This window comes from Lepidothrix coronata, unplaced genomic scaffold (assembly GCF_001604755.1).
Source record: "Lepidothrix coronata isolate B3197 unplaced genomic scaffold, Lepidothrix_coronata-1.0 Scaffold25, whole genome shotgun sequence".
NCBI lineage: Eukaryota > Metazoa > Chordata > Aves > Passeriformes > Pipridae > Lepidothrix > Lepidothrix coronata.
In genome coordinates this window covers 6,894,016-6,917,370 of record NW_016690205.1, presented here as the reverse complement: position 1 = coordinate 6,917,370, position 23,355 = coordinate 6,894,016, and the positions used below count along the sequence as shown (strand labels likewise).

General features: G+C 50.2%; 1 protein-coding gene across 1 annotated transcript; it reads right to left on the bottom strand.

Annotated features, from left to right (window-relative positions):
• Nucleotides 1–18,318, bottom strand: PWWP2B (PWWP domain containing 2B). Its single transcript, XM_017809133.1, has 3 exons — nt 18,143–18,318; nt 10,158–11,802; nt 1–531 (listed from the first exon to the last, which is right to left on the bottom strand). The coding sequence occupies exons 1-2, from the start codon at nt 18,316–18,318 to the stop codon at nt 10,176–10,178; spliced, it is 1,803 nt and encodes a 600-aa protein (XP_017664622.1). The 3' UTR covers nt 1–531; nt 10,158–10,175.
• Between the last annotated feature and the right edge of the window lie 5,037 nt (nt 18,319–23,355).

Below are 23,355 nucleotides of genomic sequence, written 5' to 3'. Positions count from 1 at the left end.
TTGTGTGTTGCACATCTTCCAAGGTTTAATAGACACAAAGTGAGTCCGTTGTACTTAAGACACTACAATGATTTCATTCTATTGCATGTCCTGACCCAATTACATTTCTCAGAGTACAGTATTGAATAGAAGTTTGGTAGCTTTAAAATTAACAAGTGTGTGAAATCCGTAAGTAAAATAAGCAGCAGCAATAATTTGGGGGATTTTATCAAGAATAGCTAATTTTAAGTAATAAATACATTCCGAGGTGTGGCTTTTGCTGTTCTCCTAGTTCATTGTTGTCTGACTGGTCAAATTCTCATTCTAGGGTAAGATATCCTTAAGCCTTTCCTGCCAGCCTCACACCAGAAGAGCCTCCCAACTCCACGTGTCCCGGTGCCTGTCACCTGTCCCGGATGAAACGCAGAGCACTCTGACCAGGAACCTTGTCCTCCTGCCTCCCGGCAGCCTCCAGGTTCTCCTGGGGAGCATGTCAGGGTGTTACAGACTCGGTGACCCTCTAGGAGAACAGCTGTGCTCGTCTTCTGTTACCTTGAAGAAAGGGAGAGAGGGAGAGGTTACTGTGATGGACTGACACACGCTCTGGCTTCCCTCTAAATATAGCCAGGAATTCTCCTGCTTCCAGCTGGCCCAGCAAGCAGAACCATCAGTGGCTGCAGCTTGGGAAGAAGCTTGTCAGGTTAACAAGCACAAAGTAAGAGCGGGAATTTTCCCGAAGACCGACATGATATGAACTTCAGTGACGATAATAAATCTTCAGTGTGGCTTAAGGACTCTTAAGTCCCCGTTCAGGTGGGTTACTGTAGGTTAATCCACCACGAGTCCCTAGGGAGCGCACCACGTGAAGAACATCTGCCTCCAGTTTCCAAACACGATCTACAAAATAGGATTATTCTCCCCTTGAGAGCAGCCATACAGAAGGTTTCCTAAGTACCTGCAACTGTTCGAGCCATCGACCGCTGCCGTGGTGCCCCGGCAACGTGCTCATGGAGAGCCAGAGCAGCCATGTCACCTCGTTCTGTCCTGGGGGTAAAGACACCTCACTTCTCCACAGCCCCCCTGCCATAGGCTCCCTTTCCCCTCTTCCCACAGAATGGAGCACATGGCACGGTGGAGCCCTTGGGCAGCCAGTGTCCCTCTGCTGTCACTGGCCCTGCACCAGGGAGCAGCCACTGGGGCCAAGGGCTGGTGACCTGGGAAAGGTGCATGCCCTGGAGAGGAGGATGTGCCTGGCAAAAACTAAGGAAGAGAGAAGTCCTCACCTGTACCCCTGCATGCAGGAGGGACTTGCACTGGCCCTGTAAGCCAGGTTATGATGTGGAAGCATTGGAAAAGCTCAAGGGGAGGATCCATTTGCCTTCAAGATCAAGTGAAGAAACCAGAAGACACGTGGAACAACTCGGTGATATAGAATCACCGAGAGAGAACGGCATGGAGATCTCCACTTCAGCGATGAGCTGCATCACAGCAGCTTGAGCAGCCCAAGAGTCTGACCAGCCCCAACACAAGTCTGTGCCACATCAACCACATCAGCTCCAGCCCAGTAGGAACCACAGGAGACACCAGCTCGGATCTGTGTTCCTGACACACAGCATTAATGCTATGAAGGAACAGATCAAAGACCTTCAAACCCCCCACCAGCTGAGGTTTGTGACTTACAGAGCACAACGAACCAAGAACACCAAACACAGGAAGAGGATCACGTCCCCAACGCTGCTGACACAGCAGCAGCAGTGCTCCTGTGGGCAGGGGACCCAAAGGGACACTGATTCACCCAGACTCAGCATCCAGAATGATCCTCAGCAGTGCCCACACAATGGAGAATGCAAAGAGCTGATTCAATACACCAGGAACATCTGTCCCAAAAGCTGTATTGCAGAGAAGGGCTGCAGTCAGGTTTCATACAGTCCTTCAGTATTTAGCAGAATCACCCCTGAGAAACTGGAGGGTCTCACCCCAGGGCTCTACTACCTACAGTCGACAGAGTATAAATCCATACTTAATCATGAAGGAGAATCTATTCATTTGCCTTCTGAGGAACAGAGAAACTTTCAAGAGCATACAACAAACTCACTTGCAGGTTTATCACAGTACACCTACCAAAGCCTTCCATGAGGCCCATTGACCTGGAACAATATCCCTCAAATGGCTTTGAGAGCACTGACCCTTTTGAGACAGATTACAGAGTGAGACGATCTGGTCTAAACAGGAAAAAGTGCATTTCCTGGCTAAGCAAGTCCTCAAGCAGGTTGGATTCTTAGGAATTTCTCACTTGGGGGAAGGAAGCATCACATCAGAAGCAGGATGCCAAGCAAGTCCCAGGGAAGGGTCCTGCCTGTGCCAGGGCAGACACTGCCCCTCCATGGGGACAGGGGCTGGGGCCAAACCACAGCTGCTCAGGGAACTACCTGGGGGAGAAAGATTAGGGACACCTGGGGCAAATATTGGGGACTCTCTCCTCTGGGAGCAAAAAGTTGGTGTTACCAGCAATATAGCCAGCTGCTTTAGAACAGCTGGGTGCTCTGTGGCTTGGAATGCCAGAGCCCCAGCACCCTGTGCCTGCAGGTGGGTGGGTGTCTGTCCCCAGCAGAGCTCCACAGCTAGGCTGGGTGGGGGACAGAGGCCACCCTCCACACAGAGAGAGAGCTCAGGCGTCTGTGCAAGCAGAGCAGACCCAGGAGTTTTCAATGCATCTAAGAGCAGCAGCACAGCGACAGTCCCTTGTATGTTCTCGCTTTGACCCTGAGAGACTTCAAAGATTTCTGTTTAAAAAAACTTTCCAAGATGGAGCAGCAGCTGAAGCCCCACATTCCAGGCATCGCTGCTGCCTCAGTCCACATGTGAGTAATGAACACAATACAGGCTGACTCAGGACAGCCTGGGTGCTAAGTTGTGTGTCCAAAGGAGAGCCAAGGCAGCTCTTCTGAAGCCAAGTGCCTGTTCATAATTAAAAAACTGAAGTTTTGGATCAAATAAAGCCATTCACAAATCCAGATTTAACAGCAGCAGTGGAGTGCAGAAGACAATTTATAGGTTGCTACACCCCAAGTGTGCCCAAGAAGCATATTTTGAGGAATATTTTCTAATCATAAAGCAGTTAACAGCAGGCTGTAAATGAGCATCATCAAATCAGTCTTCCTCCAACCATCTCCCCTTGGGGGAAGGACAGAGTGGCTGCTGCTGGCAGCAGACTGAGAAAGTCCTTTCTTCCCATGCCTTCCTCCGGTGGGAGGAGGGAGAGGGTGGGTGGGGGTTACTGGATGGCAGCTGGGATACCCATCTCTGGCCCACTGAATGGCATTTTGGAACCGTCTCCAACTCTCAAGGCACCAGAAGCCAGCTGACTTGAGCAGGCTGGCAGCTATGTTCTCCAGCACTGGAGTTCTCAAACTCTATCATCTGAGTATCCCTACTACAAATCCTGCATCATGGTTGAGGGTTTCTGCTTTGGGAAAAGGCTGCTTTCTGCATGAAAAAATGGCTAAAGTTATTGGCTTGAATCAAAACAAAGCAAGTCATCACTCACAAGGGAAGTCAAACTAGTAATTTGCTACAATTCATTCCTTAAGCTGCAGAGAGCACACAGGAAATGTGCTTTATAAAGAAACCCAGGCTGGCTGATCCTGCACTAACACAGACCTAAAACAGATGAAACAGGAACTAGTATGTCAGTGAAGGCACTCACTCCTTCAGAAATTCATCAGCTTAATGAGAAGAGCCTTCATTAAAACGTGCCCAGCTCCTTCCTTCCAGAGACATGCACGTCATGACCAGGCAATGACACAGCTGACGTGGGGCAGCGACGGGGGTTGTGGGACCACTGGGGACCCTCTCTAAGGTGAGGTGAGTCACATTCACCTGCGTGGGCAGAGGAGCCACTCGTGGACCTTCACCTCACGCTGCATCCACTGGGATGGGAGCACTTCTGCTGCCCATGGGCACCTCAGGGCAGGCAGGAGACACAGCCACAGCCCTCACACACCAGAGGGACATTGTCACCCGTGTGCGTGGCAGGTCCCATGCTGCTCCTGATCTGGCAGAAAAAGCACCAGGAGAAGCGAGAGCACTCTGCAGCTGACTGAACAGCTGGAGATTTGAAGATGTGAAGAGCACAAGCCCTCCAGAAATCAAGGTATTAAGGCCCATCTGTGTCCTCACTGCTGGTCACGGGAAGCCTATTTGAGCCATATGTAATCTCAGGATGCGCAGAGTTCATTATCTGGCTAATGCAGAGCCCACGTGTTCCATACAGGTACACACACAGTGCAAAACAAATGCAGCAAACAGATTTAAATAAACTAAACCAGGCCCCAGCTCATCCTCATCTAGTCTGCAGGGTACAGGCAAGCTTCTCCTTAAGTCTTTTACAGTAAGGAGTCAGGGTTTGTCACTCAGTCCACACACTCCTGTTCACCTTGATCCCAGCACCACCAATGGGGACTTACGGACAAAACAGAACACGTCAGGGCTGAAGAACAGCAGCTCACAAGTTTTTCAACGTTTAAGAACATTCACAACAATTTTTGGGATCGAAGTTCTACCTTGGACATCTGAACATGAAAATGAGAAATATTCAAATGTTCAAGGCCAGGTTAGACTGGGCTCGGAGCACCTGGTCTAGCGGAAGGTATCCCTGCCCCTGGTAGGGAGATGGAATGGGATAGTCTTTAAGGTCCCTTCCAACCCAAACCATTCTGTGATTCTATGAATCATGTCACCCCATTCTGTTACCACTAGCAATGCACAGCTACTGTGAGAAGAACCAGTTGGTTCCTCACTTGCAGAGCACATGAACCCTTCCCTACACAGAGCCACTGCCAAGTTTCCCAAAATCCTCTATTCCTTCTTGGCCCAAAGGAGCCTTTCCATACATGCACCTTGGAGATGCTCAGTACTGTACAAACTGGAGAGGCAGGACAAGCTCTGAGCCCTGCCTGGGAGACCAGAGGATTCCCTCAGGGGTGCTTCACCTCTCTGGGGACCAGTGCTGCCCATCCCGGGCTGCCCTTCAGCCACAGCTCCCACCGTGCTGCTCTCTGTGTTCGCTGGGAAAACGAGAATTGTAGCCACAGTTTCAGACACCTCCACTTGAGGTGAATAAATAAATGCAATTCAGGAAAACATACAGAAATTCTGGTTTTACATAACTTGAAAAAGTTTTCAAAGAAACCAGTTTCCATGTTCTTTGTCCAGACATCTCTCCCACGCATTGCCCCAAAACCCCGGCACAGCCCCCGAACCTGCCTGGACCTCACAGGCACTGAGTGCACTGTGGGCTGGTGACACCCACCCAGTCTGCCCACCGTGGGCACGCTTGGCTAGCACGACCAGCAGAGGCTGAGAGCTCCAGCTGGGACTCAGAGACTCTTAGCCCCTGGAGCAGCTTGCTGTGCTCCCAAGGGAGTTGCTAAGCCCTTGGTGGATACAATCTCCCCCAGCAGCTGAAGTTACAGCTCCCGTAAGCCGATCGCATTCCTTGGCATCGGCACAGCATGGGTGCAGTTAGAAATAGCACAATGTATGGCCTGGTGGCATTTCCAGAAAACACGCCTGGGAGCAGAGACTGGAGAGAGAGGGGCCATGGGTGGCAGGATGGGGAGCAGCAGCGCGGATCTAGGTGTCTCCAAATGCAGTCCGTGGGTACAATGTGCTTTTGGGAACAGGAAGATCAGCGGGATGTCACCTAACACAGCTCCAGCCATCAGTGCAGGGCACACAAAAATGCAGCACAGTCTATTTTGGACTTGTTCTCCCACCTTGTATTAGTGTGCAGAGACGCTGACTCTAAGATGTTTGCAGGAAGACTGAGAACCAGTAATTAAGTTGAATGCCTGGTGGACTGAAGCATCCAGAAAGCAGGCCAAGAAAAATCTCAAACATTCATCTTCTGCACTGAAATATTTCACGTGACTAGGCAGGTGTGTTAAAAAACCACACAGCAATCACCACCACCACTTTATATCAAGAGATACAACCTTTTTGTGCCACTGGTAGAACAGAAGAGAAGAAGTAAAAGAGGAGTGATTTATGCTGCTTCACAAGTGCTGGCAGCAGCCCTGGCTGCATGGACACGCAGAGCCCTGAATGTCTTTGAAGGTGAAGTCACAACATGACGTGCCAGGTTTTATATTAGTGGTTACTATAGATAGTGAGCGTGCAGCAGCTCTGATTTTGCTGCACACAGTAGCAGTGTGATGGATGGCTCGATGTACTGACACTGAGGGTCTATTAAGCTCATGGCAGTAAAATTAAAACCTTCAGCATTTGCAAGTTTGATGGTTCCACAGCCACAGCTTGGGGGCAGGGGGGAGAGGGAGAGAGAATAGAGGAAGAATAAAGGAGTTTTCAGACTGAAAAAGCAAAGGAATATACATCCTGTAAACTTATTTCATGCAGAGATGTACATTAAAGCAGTTTTTACAAGAGGTTTCACTGCATGGAAGGGCTGTGGTAGGAACGGGGATCTGTCATGAAGAGCCACAGAGCAGGAGACCCTGTGGCACAGCAGGACCTGCTGAACTTGCCAAGGGACTGTCCCTGCAGGAACACTCTCCCCACACAGGAGCTTGGAGCAACACACGCTCCTGGAAAAGCTCAGCCCTACATGATGTGTTCCTGGAGCAAGGAGAGGGTGGCCTCTGGAAACATGGGTCTTCTTCCCTCCTGCGCCCAAGCCTGTGGCAAAGCTGGAGCTATGGCTGCAGCCTCCAACAAAACATCTGTGACACCTACCCAAGGGTCCTTGCTCCCCTGTCACGGCCCTTGGATGGGCTTTCCCTAACAGAAAGGCAAACATCCATCACTCTGGGCCAGCGGCAACTGCTTTCCTTGTGCCTTGTGATGGCTCCCTGATGTCACACACCAGGGAAGCTACAGAGCGGCACGAGGACATGCTGAGCAGACATGTCTCCCCTGGCACTACTCTAAACCAAGAGTGTCTTACAAGTCTGAGTTCTACAGGCTGTTCTCTGCCTCTTGTTTCTCCAGAAACTTGTTTTACTTCATTGAAACCCTGTCATTACCTGACTAGTACTCTCTTTGCAAAAAAAGCCTAAGGACAAAGCAGTAACAAGAAGTGATCCTACCAGCTCCTTCAACCCAGACCAAGTTTAAAAAAGAATAAATCCAATTGTTCCAGTTTTAAATGCATCCACAAATGACCTGCATTATTTGCACATTTTTTCCAGTAATTACCCTCTGCAGAACAGATCATGTGCCAGAAGACAAAGTTTCTCAACAGAAAGTGTCACCGGTCACAAACTTCTGCTGTGCCCAGAATTAGCATGAGCAGGGTCCATGCTGAGGGCACCTCCCGGACTCTTGTTCTGATGACAACAAGCCCTTGTGCCGCTGCTGGTGAATCCCAGCACGATGGATTTTATAGTGGTCCCATGCAATATTACCAGGTTGCCCAGAGAAGCTGTGGTTGCTCCATCCCTGGAAGTGTTCAAGGTCAGCTTGGATGGGGCTTGGAGGAACTTGGGATAGTGGAAGGTGTCCCTGTCCATGGCAGGGGGTTGGAATGAGATGAGATTTAAGGTCTCTTTCAAATCAACCCATTCTATGTCATCCTTCAGGAAAGAACAATCAATGAGCACCTGAAAGAAACATTTCAGTTCTACCTTAGGGAAAATCAATGAAAGCAATAAAATTCAATTCTCCTGAATAGAGAGAATTAGGAACAGGCAATTCTCTGAAATGAGAAGTTTTATAAGTGATGTACCAAAACACCAGACATGCTGGTCTGATGGGGAATCTACGTAATCATGACACATGGAACATGGGAAGTTGCTTGGTTCTGCTTTTCTAGTTTTGAGCAACTAAAGTTCTTTATTCAACTGTCATATTGTCTCCAGCTAGGCAGACTGTGTTGGCAGCTCACCTCAGACACATGTAAGGCAGGAAATCACCTGTGGAAAGCCAGCTGAAGGAGGCCAGCAAAATGGTGATATATGAATATGTATATACTCATATACACATGAGGAAGTTTGGCTGCAGAGCACAGAGGGAAGGAAAGGTCTGGTCTAATCCAGGTCATCCCACCATCTTCTTGTAATTCTCAACATGCTCTTCTTTCCCCCAGTTTACAGACCTGCTCTGTACCTCAGATCCCATCGTGTCTGCAATAACTCTGGCCTCTGGAGCAAGGGCTGCTTCTCCTTCCTGAGGCCCTGCCCTGCAGTCTGTCCCTCTGCAGCTCCTGGCCAGGTCCTACCATAACCACCACATCAGCACTGGTACTACTGGTACCAATAGCCAGCATTTTTCACAGGCTGACGTGGCTGGGCAAGCATCCTCCCATTCTGACTTCCAGGTCTGGACTTGGAACTCCTCTTGGACACAACACTTTCCTACTCCCTGTGGACTGACTGGCACGGCCAACGTCTGATCTGAAGCATTAGGTGCTTCATCACAGAACTGTTAGGGTTGAAAGGGACCTCTGGACATCCTCCAGTCCATCCCCTCACCCTGTCCCTTCTTCTCCAGCTGTGCCAGGCCAGCCCACCCGGAGCACGCAAGGACAAGGATAGCTGACAGGAATGGTGACATTCACTACAGTTGTCCCACACTGCTCGCACAGGCAGTGAAGACAGCTCAGAGAAGGATGAAGTTTGCTGCTCCTTTAACCAGAGCACTGTCCAGAGGAGCCATGGATTGGCCAGGACTCTTCCACTGGCGAGGACAGTGTATTCTGGGCAGCAGGTTTATTTATACTCCTGATCAAGCTAACAGGAATTTGGGTCCAATCCAAACACTCCTGATATAAGAAAGCCAGAGTTAAGCAGCAGCTGAAGGGGCAGGATGAAGCTTAAATGCTGCTGCTGCAGTTATATGCTTTTACCAGCTCCAGTGTCCAGTTGTCCACACACCCCAAGCACGCAGAATAAATATGCCATGCTCTGATTATTTACTCCAGCCAGGCTTGCTGAGATGGAGTCATAACCCAAGCAAAGTTAAGTCATTCATCACACTTGAGCAAGGGGTGAAGTCCCATGACAGAGGGTAAAAAAAAAAAAATCTTGTTTTCCCAACAGGATTACACGAGCACTGACCATCCCAGTCCCACCATACTACGAAGGCTTAGATAAAGAGCAGAGTCTACAGGAGCAGCACTGGCTTAAACACAGACAGTCCTTCTAGCATGGAACAGAGCAGAGAGTTCAGGGGACAACATAAGAAACCATGCTGCATAAACCACAACCTTTGCCAACAAGGCTCTTCCTAATGATTAGTTCTGTTTTTTCCCCTTGTCTAACATCAACTGGAATGACAGATGGTATTTCTATTCCCAATCACACCACATCCTGTATTTTTAGGTAGTAAATTTTTCATTCTGTGCAGAGCTCTGATTGTTTGATGAGAAAGGGAGACCCATCCTCCTCCAATACAAACAATCAACTCCCATGCTTTCACTCCCATCTAATGACCTCACACAAAGAGGTTGCAGGTGAAGCCCAAAGGAATTTAATTTGATCCAGGCCATTCCTCAGCAATACACTGACAATTTAGGCACAAGCCAAACATAAGTGCTGTGAGAGATATTGAAGTACTGCTCCCCAGTTAAAGAAAGTTTTTGGCACAATCATTTTGAAGAGTCATAAAGGGTCATCATAAGAAATCCAAACCAGAAGGGTCAGAGCAGGGGGAGAAAAGGGCCCTCAGGGGCCCTGAACTGTTCCAGGTAACTGCTGGGCACCAGCACCTACATATGATAAACGTCATCTCAATCCCAATAGAAGTTTTAGGTCTTTGAACCAAAAGGTATTCCAAAGAAACTGAAAGCCTAGGTAGGAACTGTAAATCCTCCAGGCAAATGAAGCACCCTCAGTACTCCACACATCTCAGTCTCAGCTGTAAACAGTGCTGATACAGAGCTACAGGTTGATCAGCTCTTTGAACAGGCAGTGCTGCTTCCTCATGGGATCAGCTGCCCTGCACTTCCCTCTGGGAACAGGGGCTCCAACTCCCATGGTCCCTCCAAAAGCCTGGAGTTCAAGCTTCTCACCATCTCTGAAATTACCACCACCAACAGCCAGATGTTTAAGTTTCTCAATTGTAAACCTCAGATTTTATGGAGAAACAAATTCAAACAAAACATTTAAAAAGCTTAGGGAAGGGAAGCATTGATGGAAAGCATTAGTCCAGCAAGCACTCACCTGAAACTGGAGGCAAAGTTATGTCTCAAACTGTGTTAAGAGTTCTCTTATTTCTGGAGTCAGGTGCTCGACTGCCTTCGCAGCTTCTGTGATCGCTTTCCGGTACATCCCTTTCTTCTTGCGATTAAATCTCAGTTTGAAAAATTCCGAGAAAGGAGACAGTTTTGAAACAGATAAGAATGAAGTTGTTGGAGAACCAAACCATGACACTTTAGCTTCTCGCCACGAGGGTTCCCCGTTTTCCTTCTGGCTGAGGTTTATGTCAAGAACGCGTGCTGGCCACCATGGAAAACCATGAATTTTACCCCAGACAATATCCCCCACTGAAACAGTCCTTCCATCTTCCGTGACACATTTAGACACACTCTGGGTGTGCAGTCTGACTGTCAGTGGTGGCACAATTTTACGCTCATCTTTTGAAGATGAAGAGACAGAGGCATCATCACCAGGCAAAAAGTCACACAGTTCTGGTGATGTCACTTCTGAACTAGAAGACTTGGATTCGTCTAGACTGTCATTGCTACACACTGATAAACTAGAAGAATCTGCTTTTCTTTTGCGATAATTCATGAGGAAAGCCAAGTTATCATGTCCATCTTTAGCCTGGGGAAACCTTTTAAAGTCATCATCTTCACCTGAACTCCCTGAAGATATCTCAGCCAAACCTCTGTCAGTGGATTCATCATTGTAAAATGCTCCGGGATTGGACTCCCTGCTGTTCTGAAGGACATTCATTTCATCAATCAGTTCTGCCTTATAAATTGAAACACTCTGACCATCGTTCATGCGATGGGGCTTCAGCCGTATCTTTGGGGGTGGGACATCCACACTGGAATGCACTGGCCGTGTGAGCTTCAGTTTTGGAATGGAAGCAAGCTGGCTGCCTGCTGACTTGTCCATTAAACATTTGGTTTCTCGACACCGTTCAGAGTCCCTGGTCTCCTCTTGGTCCCCCGCTCCGTTCTGCAATACTCGCTCCGGACAGAACGGTTTGACCGAGCCATGGACCCGGGAAGGGATTTTTACCACTTCACCTTTCCCTTGTGGGGTACTGTAGGATATTTTTATAACTGGTGTTCGATGTACCTCCCCAGAAAACTTGTCATCCTCCCTCTTCTCTCTTTTGTTCCTTTTCTCCACGTAGTCGGAGTCGCTGTGCTTTTTCTGCTCCTTGTCCTGAATGCTCAGCTTCCTCCTGGTTTTGGTGTTCTGCCGCGGCGCCGCGTCCTCGGGGTTCAGGGTGTTCTTGCACTTCTCACAGAGCACCTGCCTGGGCCGCAGCCTGATGGTGCTCATGATGAGCCTCCCTGGGTCTCTGTTCCTCGACAGACGCCTCCTCGTTCTCTTTATAGTCCGTGGTGGCGGCTGCGGGACCCACTGGTTGTAGGTGTGGCGCAGCCAGAGGGGCCGGGGGAAGGGGGCTCCCTCGAAGTACGGTGGGTAGGGGGGCAGGCCCGGTGGGGGGGGTGGCAGCAGCGGGGGCACCTGCTCCTCACCATTCCCCTTGGGAGGCTTTTCGGCAGCGGGCAGTGCCTCCAGCTCACCCTGTGCACCATCCCCGCCGTCGGCAGTGCCATTAGCGCAGGCGCCAGCGGGAGGGTCCTCGTGCTTCGGGAAGGAGGATGGGAGGCAGAACAATCCAGACCTAAAATGGAGTGACAAGGGCAAGGAGGAAAATAAACAGTCAGGAGATTTGAAAAGTGGAAACCCCAAAACCCCAACCCTCCCAACAACTTCAATACCAAGATGTCCTAGTTAGGACAGCTGGGACCAGTTCATCACTGCATGGGTGTAACCCAAAACTGTGTATTCTATAGCCTTCCATGCCATTTCCCAGAAACTTTTCAATAGACTATTTACACCCTCTGCCCAGATCAACCTGACTCCTCCGGCTGTAAACTAGATGTTAAGAGGCCTGCGAGATAGGAGGGTGCCTCCCTGTTCCTCACACCCTTTGTGAAACTCCCCGCCCTGAGGAAAGTACTGGGCATTCCTGCCTGAACTGGAGAATATATAATCTTGGAGTCTTGGAACTTTTTTAACCACTCGTGGGATCCAGAGGAAGACTGCAGATCACCACTCTCAACCAGACTGCAACCACCACCCTCAACCAGACTGCAACAGCACTCTCACCAACAGGTTTTTTCCCCTCTCCCTTTACTTTGGACTCAGGGGGCCCAACAAACTGCATGAACTCTGTTCATGCCCCAGGGTGCTGGGTTATACATTTGGGTTTTGTGGATTAAAACCAATTGTTTGTCTGTATAATTGTACTTATTGTATTATTTTATTAAATTGTTATTCTGACTTATAATCTCTCTTTTGGGTTGAGTTCATTTTCCCCTGCTGGTTTACCTTTAAACCAGCACACAAGAACACAACATTCTCCCTTGACTTTTAAGACCAGGCAACCAATTCTGCCACTGAAAAAAGATAACAGCAGTGCAAAATATCGGCAAGGTGTCCTACTCTTCTGCCAGGAAAGCTACAGAGATCAAAACCTCTTTCTCCATGAACTCTTAGCACAAAGTTTTGCTCTAAAAAGTTGTAGGTTTTATCCTGCAAAGCAGTTTATTGCATCAGCATGCTGGTAAGGCCAAGGAGGGCTGTGATAGGATTAGCCTTCAGGGAGCTATGAAACTGCAGTTCTTCACACTGTACCTGCACAGGAATCAACTACTGCTTCAGAACAGCAAGATTAACAATGATGATGTTCTGTCATTCAAGGCCAAGTCTCATTACAGGCCACAGAAGTCTGGATACAACATCTTGCCTAGATATTGACAAAAGCAGATCCTCTGAAATGCTGAAACTTGCAACAGCAATTCATGTTTCCAGAATTTATGAATTTATGCCCTTGGCCTGACATTAGAAATATTGCACTAACACAGCACTGGGACAGATATCTGCCCTTAAACATCAACTCTGACCAGGCAGCACTTGCTGTCTTGGCTTTCCAGAGACACTTCTGCAGAGAACACACCGTCACTGAAGTGTGGGGGCTTTTTAAGTAACAACAAAATTCTGTACTGGGGAGCAACGAAGGAGACGCAAAGGGATGGAGAACAGGTAAAGACCAAACATCAGTCTAAGATGCTACACTCCCATCCCCTTCCTTGCCAGCTACTGCTTTCTTTCCAACCCCCAGGAAGGAAGGGGCAAGTTTCTTGGTGGTGTTACAGAGAGGGGGCACTTTGCCAAGCGTTAGCAGAAGGGCACTGAAGAGGAGCTGAAGGCATCCACTGAGTCCCACACCCCTCACCAAGAGCAGCACAAAGCCACTGCCGTGTGTTCACCAATGGAGAGGAGCCCGGAGAGTCCTTTCCCATTACTGAAAGAATGCAAGAACATGCTGTTAAATGACAGTTTAGTTTAACTGGGAAAGGATTAAGCTGATGAAATCACATAATTTGGAACAAAATACTTTTGTTTTAAGAGGCTTTTTTAAACAAGACAACTGAGAATGTAGGCGTCTTCAAACGACAACCCAGAAAGCCAGTACAGTTTGCACAGCCAGAGAGAGATGTCGGCACTGTTCATAAAACAATTCAAAGTGAGACCATTTCTAAATGCAATGATGGCTACAACTTACGGTTATTTTATGCAGTGAGGTTGTGTGAGTTGGTCACACCACACCACTGCTTCTTATGTGGACACAACCCCACTCCCCCTGCTCCTGCAGGCCAGCCCGGCCCCTGTCCCTTCCCACAGCCTGCCTCTGAGTGGGCAGGTCATTGAATCTACTTCCTGCCCCGGGATCCAGCCTGGCACAGAGCTCCTCACTCAGCACAAGTGGAGCACCCAAAGGGTAACTCACGGGGTAAGATCAACCTATCAGCACCCTGTAACCCTGCTGGGTTGGACACGGCCTCCATGCCATGGAGCACACCCCACAGGCCCCGGGCACTGCCTGCCCCAATTGTCACCCTGTGCCAGGGCACCAGTTCAGCAGGGAGGCCTGTAAGAAAGATGGGGACAAACTTCTCAGTAGGGCCTGCTGGGAATAGGACAAGGCATGATAGTTTCACACTGACAGAGGGCAGGGTTAGATGGGAGATTGGGAAGGAATCCCAATGAGGGATTGGGATTCCTGTGAAGGTGGTGAGGCCCTGGCACAGGTTGCCCAGAGAAGCTGTGGCTGCCCCATCCCTGGAAGTGTTCAAGGCCAGATTAGATGGGGCTTGGAGCAACCTGAGACAGTGGAAGGTGTCCCTGCCCATGGCAGGGTTTTGGAACTGGATGACCCTTTAAAGGTTCCTTCTGACCCAAACCATTCCATGATTCCATGAATCTATACAGCAGTGCCAGTGCTCTGAGATGACCTGCCTTGCCCAAGGGATTACACAAATTGCCATGCTGGACAACAAAGCAGCTTAAGACTAATTTTCAGCGCCAGCACCTTCCATGTGGCCAGGTAGTGGCTCTGTCAGGAGGGCCATGGCCAGATGGAGACAGACAAGCTCTGCAAACCCCACTGAGGCACATGGCACTGAAGAACCACTCCTGTACTGGAAGTGTCTCCAAAGGCCAAGAGAACAGTTCTGCTGAGGAATCATGCTTTTTCCACACCTTCCATGCCAGGTCCAGGCAGAGGTAAGACAAGCTCTGACATCTTGCATGCCTCCCCGTGAGACACTGTCTGTCCCAGCCTAACATCCTGGGCACAGGGGGAAGGAAAACAGCTGCAGAGAGGCTGTGCACTGGTACCTCTTATCTTGTCACCATATTGCCAGGTGCCAGCAGCACCCGTTCAGCTTGATTGAACCCCTGCCACAGCCCAAGGCTGTTTTGGCTTTTTCTATCCCTCCACCCCACACACTCTGGAGGGGTTTCCCTATCCACCCACACTACACACTCTAGAGGGGTTTCTCTATCCCTCTAGCCTACACACTACAGATGGGGAAGCACTGACAGACTGAGCTCCTTGTGCTGCTTTGGCCCTGGGAAGGCCAGCTACAGGTGGTTAAGTCCTACCCCTGGAGAGCTGATCCAGCTGCCGTGCCTGCAGCCCCTGGTGCTGCCCCCCTCCCCCCAGCCCGAAGCCGCCTTCCACGCAGGCAGAGCTCCTTGTAAGAGGATTTCGTGCCGGTGTCTTTCCACCCACTGTAGAATAAGGAATGCTCCATCCGACACACTTGGCTCTGCAGGTGTTCAAGACCAGGCTGGACGGAGCTTGGAGCAACCTGGGATGGTGGAAGGTGTCCCTGCCCATGGCAGGGGGTGGGACTGGATAGGCTTTGAAGTCCCTCCCAACCCAAACCAGTTTGTGATACTGTGATTAAAGCAGCAGGAAATACTGTGTGATGGGATTTCACTCTGCTTGTAATCCCCCTTTCTGGGGCAGCTGCAGCCAAATGGACTCAGTTACCTCAACTCAGCCTCTGCCTGGAACAGGAGATTCAGTCCTCTGATTTATGCCTGTGCATAATTAAAAAACAACTAATCGTAAGTTCAGCTGCAAAAAAACTGCCAAGTCTTGTTATCAAAAACAGTGTAACTGCAGTCAAAATGCATTTAAATCTCCGCTCAAGCGTGGACACTATGGAGCTCATTTTGAGCACAGCCAATTTATTAGAAGCAAATAACTGCCAGTCACTGGGCAGGCCCTGGTGCTGCTGCACCACCCAGGCTGTGGCAGGAAGGGACGCCCGCAGGAAGGACACAGCCACTTTTTTCTGCAAATAATTCCCCAGCAGTTGGAAAGTCAGGTATGACTGTTCCCTACACCCCAGCCCCCCGTTCCTAAAGGCACAGGGGAGAAGGCAGGGTGTAGGCAGGGTGCAGGCAGTTCTGCTGCCCACACAACCGACTGCAGGCTGAGACCCCCAAACCCAGGCAGGTGGTTTGGGGTTCAAAGTTGTGCCTTTTTAGTTCTTTTGCGGCTAAAATAATGGAGTCATTTGGCAGGACCTGGACAGACAGGGATCCCCTGGGTGCTCAGGGTGGCCTCCTCAGCCCATGGCACTCGCTACATCTAAGGAGAAATAATAATGGAATCACAAAACAGTTTGTTGGGAGGGACCTTAAAGCTCATCCAGTTCCAACTCCCCTGCCATGGGCAGGGACACCTTCCACTAAACCACGTTGCTCCAAGCCCCATCCAAGCTGACCTTGAACACATCCAGGGATAGGGCAGCCACAACTAAGTAAAACAGATTCACTAAAACCACAAAAGAAAGCTGAAGAGCCATCACACAGGCTTTCCCTATCTTTTAGGGTATTCTCTTTCTCTGCAGATAAAACAATCTGCTGTGGTGGCTTCTCTCCTTCCAGTCCTGTCCCACTGCCCGAGGGGTACAGGCAGAGTACCAGTGACCCCACACATGGAGAGGCTGGCAGGACATGGCTCCATCAGCCAGGCACAACAGGAAGGGACACATCCCTGCCACATCTCTCTTTGGGGCACTCCAAGTTCAGCACCAAGTTGATAAATTCCTGCTGCCTTTGGGACACATCCTGATCTTCACCTTCCAACCACTGCCACACCACCTCATGTGCTCTGCTGTACAATGAGCAAGACATCTCCTCCCCTCCACACCTCAAATCTTGGGGGTGCTTTCAGCCTGCTGCCTGTGCTCACCACAAGTCTCTGGGGTTCACCAGGAGCCAGGCACCTGCCACAACCACACTCTCACTCCCCTCTTGCTCACTGCCAGAAGCAGAAGCTGTGGCTCTCACCCACGTGCTGGCCACCACACGTCACAGCCACCACAGGCCAGGCAGCACTTGGGACCCCCATGGGCAGGATGCGGCCCCAGGGGATGGCAGAAGAATGAGATCCAGACCTGGGCCACAGCCCCAGAGCTCAGGTGGCCACTGGTCACTCTCCCACAGCACAAACCAGGGCAGGGGTGGGGCAGCACGAGGCTCCAGAGGCGCCTTAAAGCCTGCGAAAAACTGGTCTGGCTGTTTCTTGGACCCACTGGGAGCAGAGAGGGGAAGAAAGAAGCAAAATAATAATGGAGAAAGGTTAGGGTGAAAAAATACAGGTAAAAAAGGTGTCACTGCAGAGGATGTGAATGTGAGAAGACAGAAGTAGCTGGTTTGAGGTGCTGGAAGGACGCCAAAGGCTCAGGCTGGGACCAGACTCCAGGCTGGTTTATGGACTCCCGGCAGCCATAGGTGCCTGAACACTTTTGAAAATAGTGCTCCCATTTTCCAAGATAGCCACGTGAAACTAAATAAACGATAAAAACGAAGCTCAGAAGTCCTGCCCTACACATCTCCCAGGAAGAATCGGGGAGGTGAGGCTGCTGTGCTCCCACGCAGTGCCGGCCTGACACATCCCTTCCTGAGCACACAGACACCAAACGTGCTCCTCAGAGCACCACCACAGTCCAGCAACACCCCGGCCATAGCCTCGGACAGCCGGGCCTGCTCCGGGGGGGAAACAACACCTCAGAGCCAGGGCTTAGGGGACACACACACACGAGGAACGGGGCTGATCCAACGTGGGTCCCCGTCCCGCAGCCCCGCAGCCTGTGGGTGCCCTGTTTAGAGAGAAGCCCCTCTGGGGTTCCCGAGACCTCGGGCTGTGCCCGGCACGACCAGGGCCGGGGCCGGGGCTGCTGCTGTTGCTGCGGCCATAGCCCAGCGGGAACCAGGGGGCACTGCGGGACCCGCAGGAACCGGCCTGGCCCCGGGGCTCTGCCGGCGGGCTCCGGGCTCGGGGGGAGGCCGGGGAGGGCAGTGCTGGCCCGGGCGCTGCGGCCGCGCAGGACCGGCGGGTCCGGCCCCGCTCCGGGACACGCTCACGGCGCCACGTGCGGGGCCGCGGCCGGTCCGGCCCCACCGGCCCGGGGGCACCACCGCCCCCCACGTGCGCCCCGGGCCGGTCGCCCCGGTCCTCGCCCCCCCCGGTCCGGTCCCCCCCGCCAGTCCGGCCCCGCCGCTTTGTCCCGCCGGGGCGAACAAAGGGTGCGGGGGCACCGCGGCCCCACCTTCCCGGTCCCGCGGCCCCCGTGCCCCCGGTGCCCGCGCCGTACCTCTTGGAGCAGTCCAGCAGCACGCCGGTGAAGCGCCGCTCGCCGCAGCTCAGCGTCACCACCAGCGTGTCGTTCACCATCTGCTCCACCAGCACCGGCACCCACGCGCCCACCCGCGGCGGCGCCCCCGCCGGCTCGCCCTGCGCCCCCCGGGGCTGGGGCTGGGGCTCGGCCATGCTGCCGCCGCTGCCGCCCGGGGCCGCCGGGCCGGGCCGGGCCGGGCCGTGACCTCACGGGCCGCCCGCCGCCACCGCCCGTGACGTCACAGCACCGCCCCGCCGCCCGCGTGACGTCACAGCTCCCGCCCCGCGCCGAGGCACGTGCGCGGGCGAGGGCGGGGTCGGGCGGGAAAGGGGTGGGGCCGGGCAGGGAAGGGGCGGGGCCAACGCCTCGCGCCACCTGGCGGCCGATCCGCGCACCGGCACCAGCCGGGGGCGGGGCCACACCGGGGGCGGGGCCATGGTGGGGCGGGGTCATAGCAGGGGTGGGGCCATCCCGGGGCCGGGGCCGGGGCCGGGGCCGGGGCCGGGGCCGGGGCCGGGGCCGGGGCCGCTTCCCACTGGAGCTGGGATTCAAGCGCAGTCCCTACAACCAGCACCGTGGCCGTTCTTGGAGCACCGCTACACATCCCCAGGTTCCTTTGGAATCCAACTCTGATACCTTCATAACCGTCCTTTACGGATTCCCAGAATGGCTGGGTTGGAAGGGACCTCAGGGGATCACCCAGTCCGTCCCCCCGCCCAGGCAGGGTCGCCTGGAGCAGGTGACACAGGAACGTGTCCAAGTGGGGTTGGAATGTCTCCAGAGAGGGAGACTCCACACCCTCCCTGGGCAGCTGTTCCAGGCTCTGCCACCTCCATGAATAGAAGTTCTGCTTCATGCTAAGGTGGAACTTGTGTTTTAGATTATGGCCATTGCTCCTCATCCTGTCCCTGAACAGAGTGTGGGACCATCCTGACACCCCTTGGAGGTATTTTTGTGCATCGATGGCATTCCCCCTCAGCCTTCTCTGGGCTACCCAGGCCCAGCTCCTGCAGTTTCTGCTCATCAGAGGGTTCAGCCAATATCCCGGCAGTGTCCTCTGTCACACGCACTCACTAAATCCAGTGACTATGGATGTACCTGGGGTAGCTGGGCCATCTTGGAATATACAGAACAAATCAATGCCCAGCTACCAGCATGGACACAGTGGACAGACATAACCACATATTTACAGACATTCAAAGGAGATCTTGTCAGAGTGAATTGAATTGGCCTTGATGGGATGTTCCTTTGCATTTTCCTCCTCCTGCTTTCATCATTCCCATGTGCTGTTTGATGTGCTGTTCCAGTTTATTTTCTCTGAGGGATCTAAGTAAACATGATAAAATTATTATTTTGGTTGCTTTATTTTCTGTGCTTCACTTTCTGTGCTCCTCAGACCTGTCTGGCTGCAGTTGTGGGATCTGGAACCACCTCTCTGCCATATTACAAGATAGTGTAATGTCACATGTTTTCCCTTAGAGATGATTAAAATTCCCCTTGATTTACAGACACTGTTCAGTAATCATGTCCTGAGAGGATCAGCTGGAACATGCCTGTATAGACAGTCGAGATACAGCCTCCAATACAGATACACTAATTTTTAGAAGTGCAAAACAGAGCAAACCATGACCTCGTCATGAGGAAACCCACCAGAACATCTCTGGCTTTCCCTGAGCACAGCTGGGTTACGGAAGAGCATGTGCCATGTCCTCCTCTGCCCTGGGGAAGGCAGTGATGCCCTGCCTGCCCTCAGGGCCTCCTGCCAGATGTTCTGACCTCTGGCTGCCCAAATCAGTTATTTATGGAACATGGCTGTGCTGGGAAACACTGATGAGTGCTGACTCAGGAGCCTCGTGGGGTCACGGGTGGCAGAGCCAAGGCAAAGCCCCACCTCCACACTCCTCACATTCCCGGTTTCCTGCTCCTTGGCACTCTGCTGCCAAGTTAGGCCCTTCTCTCAGCAGTTTCCAAATTAAGCTACCAGAAAAAAAAAAAAAAGGTCTTTGTTCTGCCAGGTTGAATGTCTTTAAAACCTCAAAATTATCCTGTGAAGCCAAATTATTTCCCAGACAAACCACCTTACCTGTGCTTCAAGTTAATAAATCCCCAGGTTTTGCACTGAGAGAAATTACTGTGGTAGGTTTGAATTATTTCATGGGCACTTCATTTGTCACTGTGCAAAGCTCCCCTCTGTGCTGCTCATGGGACAGCAGCCAAGTCTATTTTACAGCAGTGCCTGTGCTGCCGCAGTCACTCAGCTCACAGACGGAGAATCCTATGGAACAAACCTATTTCCAGGGCTCTCACTTATGGCATTATCATTGAGGGTGACAACAGAGCAGAAATGACAGGGCACACTCACCTCCATCTGACACAGACACAGAGGATTTACTCTGGGGAGAGCCAAGGTGTGTGACAGCACCACAAGTACTCACCTGTCCTCGCCTTTAGCACGATTGCCCAAAACCAGGATTGTAAATCCAAGACAACCCCATAATTTCAGGAAAAAATATTCTAAGTTTTATTAAGCAAGGTCAGCTGCCTTGTGTTTTTTTCCCCTTGTTCCAACAACAATTTGCAAACTGAAATCTTTGGTGTTAAATAAAGGAATATTCTCTGTCATGTCCAAGGAATATGAAAACTGCTTCTAAGACCTGATAAGAGAACAAGAAAAACTAAACATGAGAGCAAAACTGAAACAGTCAATATAAAAGTATGTGAATATGTTGCAGAGTTTTCCTTAATTCCTGTGTTTATTAGGCATAAATCAACCCTAACCCAGACGCGAAAGGGGACACGTCCTGGAGTGCCGTCCCATGTTCAGGACAGCAGCCCCTCCCAGTGCTCCCAGTGCCCCCAGTCCCTGCCGAACAGCGGGCAGGCCGGTTATCCTGCCGGGAAACACCAGAGGACAGCATTGCCTTTTGCTGGAGCGTTGCTGGGAACCTCCGGAGTGATCCAACCAGGGGAGCTGCAGAGGATTTGGGAACGCAGGGAAAGCCATCACCCTAAACCCAGGGAAGATGCTCACAGAAAGTGGTGACTACATGAGGATACTGAGACAGGTATCAAAGAGCAGCACAAAACTTTTTTAAAAGTGGATGTACAGAACAAGATTTATAAGATGATTTACAGGCATTACCTGATTACCCAAAAAACTGTTCATGAATATTGGAGGGAAAAAAACATTGATACCATGGCAATTAATGACCAAAAAATAAAATTAAGAACATCTCCAGTGTTTTTATTCTCTCCTTCACACAACCACGTACTTCCCCATTTCAGAAATGATTTGCCAATAAATTGTCCCCAACAGGGTTTGCATTATTTGCATATTGTAAAGTATGACAAATAAAACATGTATTCCATGTTTTGTATGCAAATGCAAAGCAATATAATGGATATTTATACACAGTTATTTATCCTACTGCTGGAAATGAAAAATTAAGTTACCTGCAGGATTCTACAGTCCGTTGTTATTCTGTATATAAAATCCTATTGCTCTTCAATAGAAAGAATCTGGACATTCATGGGTACAGTTACAAAAATAATAACACAAAAGGCAGTAAATAAGACAATATGAAAGCTTGATAGTGCTTTTTAATTTTGGACAAAAAATATTTTCAATAAGAGAAAATACAAAAGTTGGTTTGTATTCCATATATTTCTGTCTAAAATACCATTTATTAATCAAATACAGAACTGACAAAGATGCACATTAAACTGCTTTTATATTTTTCAGTAGAAATATAGAGTTTTCCAGCAGTTGCACAATCCTTATCAGACACTACTGAGGCTTGGTCACCTGCAAAGAGGAGCTGCCTAAGAGCAGAGCTGTTCTCCCGTGTTCCAATAAAATCCTGGCTACATTGTTTGTCAGCAAGAAATTCTTCTTTTTCATCTTTTTGTATTTTATCATTCCTTCTTTCTGTTTCTGAGCTCTTGGCTCGTTGCCTTCCCTAGGCCACTCTCCTGACAGATCCACACTGGACTGCAACAGTTCACTCAAGTTCAGCTTCTCAACAGGAGGCATTTCCATGGAATGAAAGGGGAATTGCTGCAGTCCTGTGGACCAATTAAATTAATTGGGTTTTAAGGAAAATGCAGTGTTCAGAGTGTCAATCAGTCCAACAGAAATGGGATCCACTGGTCTGTTTTCTTTTAGTACTTATTTTAATCTCCAGGATTTTTCACAAAGCAATCTGTGTTCTGAAAGAAACCAACAATCTATTGATGCATGTGAGCAGAACAGTGCCTTCCTTCTGATTGATAATTAATGGATCTCACGATTAATGGAGCTCATCATTCTGCAAACCTTTCACCTGGGTTTTTATCCATCCCATAATGTAGAAGCTGATCCACCTTAACAATCATTTTTGTTAAGTGCTTAATCCTTCTGACTCATGCCAAGTCTGAGAGTCTTGTGTCCTCCACACCCTGCAGAAATGAAGCTCTCAAAGCTGTGTCCACCACAGCCCCTAGCAAGGTTTAAATGTGTCACATCCACTGTAAAATGATGGAATTTTGAAACAGAGTAGGACATGATAGCAGAAAATCCCAGCTCTGTGCTGGGATCTCTACTTTGAGCTAAAAATAGACTGGAAGCTAAGACTGACATAATGCATGTGCATATAAGGACTGAGTTAGGGCTGTATATAACCATAACTACTTCTCTCACTTCATTTGCCTGCAGCATTTATAGCCTGCCAGTGCAGACTGGGGTATAAATAAGTATTACATGAGATGTGTATGACTGAGTAAAAGACATAGTTCTCTGCATGATGAATAGGAGTTAAAAATAAGTTCCATGCATCAGATGAAGCAAAAAGGCAAAGCAAACAGCTACAGTAATCATTAACATACTACAAGGGCCCAAATGCAATCTGTGAGTCAAAACAAGAGTGATCTTTTAACGCAATCAATTTAAATTTCAAGGCCAGGCTGGACAGGCTTGGAGCCACCTGGTCTAAAGGAAGGTGTCCCTGACCATGCAGGAATGAGATGAGCTTTCAGGTCGCTTCCAACCCAAACCCTTCTGTCATTCTGTGATTCTAAATATGTGATGTAATGCAATATAATGACGACAACCAAGGTACTGATGACTTTTGCACACCTTGCATTTCATCCCAGCCGGCATCTCAGGTTAACAAACTTAGTATTATCTCAAATTACACCTTTATAGGTACTAA

What these genes read in the sequence shown, in the direction of transcription:
- PWWP2B (XM_017809133.1), bottom strand. Translation starts at nt 18,318, where the DNA reads ATGGCCGAGCCCCAGCCCCAGCCCCGGGGGGCGCAGGGCGAGCCGGCG. An exon ending in CTGCTGGACTGCTCCAAGAG is followed by an intron (nt 11,803 to 18,142) that starts GTACGGCGCGGG and finishes ACTCCATTTTAG; the next exon opens with GTCTGGATTGTTCTGCCTCC.